The sequence below is a fragment of the Branchiostoma belcheri genome, unplaced genomic scaffold (genome assembly GCF_001625305.1).
Source record: "Branchiostoma belcheri isolate BF01 breed outbred unplaced genomic scaffold, Haploidv18h27 scaffold82, whole genome shotgun sequence".
Taxonomy (NCBI): domain Eukaryota; kingdom Metazoa; phylum Chordata; class Leptocardii; order Amphioxiformes; family Branchiostomatidae; genus Branchiostoma; species Branchiostoma belcheri.
In genome coordinates this window covers 279,571-284,788 of record NW_017804487.1, presented here as the reverse complement: position 1 = coordinate 284,788, position 5,218 = coordinate 279,571, and the positions used below count along the sequence as shown (strand labels likewise).

Genomic DNA, 5,218 nt, shown 5'->3' with positions numbered 1-5,218 from the left:
CCAGAGATCGCTTCTGTTCCGATAGGCACCTACAGACCACCGCCTTGAGGAAAGGTGTATTGCATTAATGGCTTCTTACTACGCGTAGTTGCTGTAGTTTCTGTAGTTGCTGTAGTTGGGGTATCAGGTCCTGTCTTGGCGAGACTAGCGGGCGGGACCGCTTTTTTTCACGGCCTGGGATCGCTTCTTTGCCGATAGGCACCTATAGTCTACCGCCTTGAGGAAAATTATATCAGAGAAGAAGCGATCTCTGGCCGTGAAAAAAGACGGTCCCGCCCGCTAGCCTCGTCAAGACAAGACCTGATACCCCAACTACAGCAACTACAGGAACTACAGCAACTGCGCGTAGTAAAAAAGCCTTTCATACAATATACCTTTCCTCAAGGCGGTGGACTCCAGTTGACTTTCGGCACAGTAGCGATCCCAGGCCGTGAAAAAAGACGGTCCCGCCCGCTAGCTTCGCCAAGACAAGACCTGACACTCCAACTCCACAGCAACTACGCGTAGTAAGAAAGTCTTTCATACAATATATCTTTCCTCAAGGCGGTGGACTGTAGGTGCCTATGGGCACAGAGACGATCTCAGGCCGTGAAAAAAGACGGTCCCGCCCGCTAGCTTCGCCAAGACAAGACCTGATACTCAAACTACAGCAACTACGCGTAGTAAGAAAGCATTTCATACAATGTACCTTTCCTCAAGGCGATGGACTCAGGTGCCTATCGGCAAAGAAGCGATCTCAGGCCGTGAAAAAGGCCCCGTCCGCTAGTCTTGCCAAGACAAGACCCGATACTCCAACTCCAACTACAGCATATACAGGGACTACGCGTAGTTAGAAAGCCTTTCATATAATTTACCTTTCCTCAAGGCGGTGCACTCTTAGTAGTGCCTATCGGCATAGAAGCGATCCCAGGCCGTGAAAAAAGACGGTCCTGCCCGCTAGCCTTTTCGTGGGAAGGGTTTACTACAATGCAATGAACTGACTACGACGATTTCGTGATGCGGTAGTCGGATGTTACGTGTACATAATCACACTGCCGGAGTAGGCACACATGTACCGGACAGAAATGTGGCACACAATCGGGTTGTGAGCTCACAAGGCCCCGAAACTTTGGTTACGTGTCCTGGCGATTTCGTGATTTTGGGTGACGCGTGTTCTTGTGATATTTTACAGTCGATGCCACTGGTACGCACTGGGCGCACGCACTGGTACGCACGCGTACGCGCTGGGCGCACTGGTACGCACTGGGCACAGTGAAACCAGGTAGGCGTGGCGAATACGATCGGGAAGTGAGCGCGAAGAACCCCGCGCGCCTGGATGCCTTACATGGAACATGTGCCGAAAGTTTAAGGTGAGAAGAAATCTGATACAATTTAGGTTCATTTTTTATTCCCAGAAGCTCGTAAGTGGCGTGAAGATTTGCGCTGCGGAAAGGACTACCTTGTTGAACACGGTAAACCTGCTGAATGTGACCCCGGCAGTCATTACCCATGCTGCTCCTCGAAAAATCACTGTGGCAGCACTGCAGCCGACTGTGACTGTCTGGATTGTGTCAACTACAGGGACACATTGTCAGGTATATATTTATGTTTACCTTCGCAGAAGGAAAGCATATTGCTTTTTCTCTGTTTCTTCTTCCCCCTCTTCTTCTGCTGTAGCAGACACCCTGTGGTTACATTATGTAGCAGGGCAGAGCTGGAGGGGTTGCTCACCATGTATGTGTATGAATGTGTGTGAGTAAGAATAAACAGATCAGTAGTTTGTTAGGCTAGACCATTATGCATTAAATTCTGCTTTTCAAATGTTACCTTTCTAGTCATTGACTTGATCACAATTATACATCACGTGATGATAGAGCAGTATATAATGCATTCTTACGTAACGTTTAATAACTGTCAATCCTATCATAAAAGAAAGGTACACATTTGCAAGCAATTGCAGAAGGATTTACCTTCACATGGTCTAACTAAACATTTTTATATTTCTATCAAGAAAACAAGGTCCGGGCCCTCTAACCCTCTAACGGAAGACACTTTTACTTATTTGACATCACAAAGCACAAGGTGTTGCATTTAAATTCTAATCTCATTTCAATTTTTCAAATTTTTTTCTCAAACTCAACATAGGAATTTGTGCAAATGGAAACGTCATTGACAAGACCCAGATTTGTGATGATACAGACGACTGTGGAGACAATACAGACGAACAACAAAACTGTTGTAAGTAGAAACGCGGAAGAGCAACATTTTATCATGATCTGCTCGGAAATGTAGATTTTCAATTAGGTAACCATATGGCTTACCATCACCTGCAACTTTGACATCAGAAATATACGATAAAAACCTTAAGTCAAAAATAATCTAGATCATATTGAGTACTTAGAGGATAGAAACATGTGCACCCTGCGTACTACTATAAACAAAAGAAGAATTTAATAGTCCCTGGCAATGTCTACCAAGACTTGAACAAATAATATGTATTTCAATTTGAATTTTATAACCTGTATCTGTGATGATTTTAATGTTATTTTTTTTATGAATAAAGTCTGTCTACTTCACATATATATAATGTAGACAATATTTAAACTTGATGTAAATGTAGTAACAATTTCTCACTGTTCTCAGGTGAGAGACGAGGTAGGAAAAGCTGCGCCAATGGACACACATGCATTGACAATAGTAACTTTTGTGACCGAGTAACGCACTGTGCAGATGGCAGTGACGAACTATACTGTCGTAAGTGTTGTCGATGTCTCTCTTTTTTGTCTGATACATTCTACGTTTGCCATTTTGTCAAAACGCCTCAAGAACCTTGCCCTCAGAATGACTCAGATTAAGATTACAGTAGGACATAAAATATCACTTTGATATAGAACTGTCTTTCGTGTTGCTAGCATTGTTACGTGTCTTATAATACAGCTAAACCCACATTAAGGTTCCGTTCCGGATGGAAGTCCAGAGGTTTAGGTCCAGTTCCGGATTTTTAAGTCCGGTGTTACAGCGATCTCGCCCCCCCCCCCGGAAATCGCTAGCGATATTGTGACCAACACGCTATTGGCTGTCAGCATCGGCTGTCATGGTCACAATTAAAAGTTTCCTTCAGTAGCATTTTGTTAAAAATTTTGTTACCCTCTGGTCGGTCTCCGGTAGGCACCCGGCAGGAACCCGGCAGATTCTCTGACGATGTCTTGTACTGACCCATACGTAATGCAGAATTCACGCTTTTGTTGTGATCATTTGATCTGTGACGTCACACTTTTACCAGGGTTTACGAAGTATACACTTTTATTCTGTTCATCTGGTCTGTGACGTAACAAATGTGTATGTCCCGGTGGACTGGCAGCAACCGGAGGGGTACCTGTCGGTGTTCTCACGGCTCGGTCACGGCGTCTTTTTGTCAGCGGGGCCCGAGTAGAATTTAAGTCAGAATTAAATTCTTCTCGGGTCCCCGCTGGGCCGAAAAATAGCCCGGTAGCCGCAGGGTGTCCCGCGGGGCCACGTAGGGGTCACGCCCGAAAGTGCCATAAAACAGCCCGGGCACTACCCGGCAGGGCCCCTTTTTTTAATTGGGACCGAAGCATTAGTGGGGCGAAATCGCAGGAGGCCAAAATCGCTGCGACACCGGTCCTAAATCCATGGCACATACAAAATTGAATGTAAACATTTAGTACATGCAATTGACACCATGTACATGTATATACAATGGTACAAAAAACGTGCTATTGAAGCAAATAGAACAATTTTACAACTGATAGGATCTTATAACCCTCAGCTCTTTCTGCGTGTGACAATGGCGGCCTGTTTCACCCGCATACTCGATGTGACGGCAGAGATGACTGTGGAGACAACAGTGATGAGAAGAACTGTGGTGAGTTACTCCACACACAGTAATCAGACAACCCCAACGTGAAATCATTAATTAACCCTACGGCTAAAAGTGCCCGCGCCAACTTTGATTGCTAGCGCTAGAACGGCCAAACTTGGTGACTTTTCCTAGAATATTGTTGGCAACAATTCTGTATCATTGGAATAAGATAATGATTTTTTGTGTTGCCATGGCAACGGGTTTCTGACAGGCATTTTTTTTTGCTAAATTTAGTAATTTTCTTTTCAACAATAGAATTTATGGCTTTTATGTCAAGTTTGATTTGATTTGATTTGATTTGATTTATTAGGATTGCAAACAAGTACAATACTCGTGGGCCACAGGCAGCGGGGGCTGGTGTTGTGGCCCCCACACAAAACAATCACAAGCACACAAACAAGACACACATTTAAACCTAGTATAAGTATATAAAAATAAGTATAGGGTCCTAAAAACAGCATAGATTAGAATACTAGTATATCAGTCCATTTAGTACTAGATACAGTTCATGCGGTTTCTAGCCGCCAGAATGTTCTCGTATCTGGGGCCACGTCTCCGGGTCAACTGGTTCTTCTGCTGTGTGAGCAGGTGGGCCCGACACATGTTCTTAAATATAGTGATGCTGCGGGCCTCTCTAACAGACTGAGGCAGCTGATTCCACAGCCGTGAGGCATAAGGCAGAAAGCTGGCCTGGTACGTCTGTGTACGGCACCGAGGTAAGTGGAGGTGCGTTGCGTTCCGCAGCTGAACACGTGTGACCCTTTGGTCTCCTCGTGAGGTGGGAATTAGTGGCTGGAGGTGAGGGGGGACTAGTCCGTTCACCAGTTTGTACATCAGAACCATGGAATGGAACTGCCTCCTGGTGGACAGACTGTCCCATTCTAACTCCTGCATGACGACACTTGATGGTGTACGTCTCAAGGCTCCGGTGATGAGGCAGCCGGCCTGGTAATGCACTCTCTCCAACATCTTGCTGGATGAGCAGGACAAGTCCCCGAGCAGTACGGCGGCGTACTCCAGTTTTGGTCTGACCATTGTGTTGTACGCCATTTCAAGTGCCTCCCGGGATAGCTTGCCCTGGAGTTTCCATAGGAGTTACATATGGTTTCTAATATTGATAACATTCCAGATAATTTTATGTAAATTTCATAAGTAAAAATGCATACTTTATGCTAATTTGATGACGTCATAACTGTGGCATGTTTTGTCTAAAAACCAATTTTCGCAGAGAATTATTGATGTTTCATATTTTTTCCCGGCCCTTTGGATTTAGTCCCAAGGCACGAGGTCCATTTTGATGACGTCATTTGGTCACGTGATTACACCAAGAAAGCTACTCATACAGACTTGCTATCA

General features: G+C 44.9%; 1 protein-coding gene across 1 annotated transcript in view; it reads left to right on the top strand.

Moving 5' to 3' along the window:
• LOC109486629 overlaps positions 1 to 5,218 on the top strand; it is a 24,531-nt gene that overhangs the window by 10,988 nt on the left and 8,325 nt on the right. Inside the window, exons 7-9 of the mRNA XM_019790487.1 lie at positions 1,395 to 1,574; positions 2,125 to 2,217; positions 3,770 to 3,865. Coding sequence (XP_019646046.1) covers positions 1,395 to 1,574; positions 2,125 to 2,217; positions 3,770 to 3,865 — 369 coding nt within the window. The remainder of the gene's footprint in view (positions 1 to 1,394; positions 1,575 to 2,124; positions 2,218 to 3,769; positions 3,866 to 5,218) is intronic.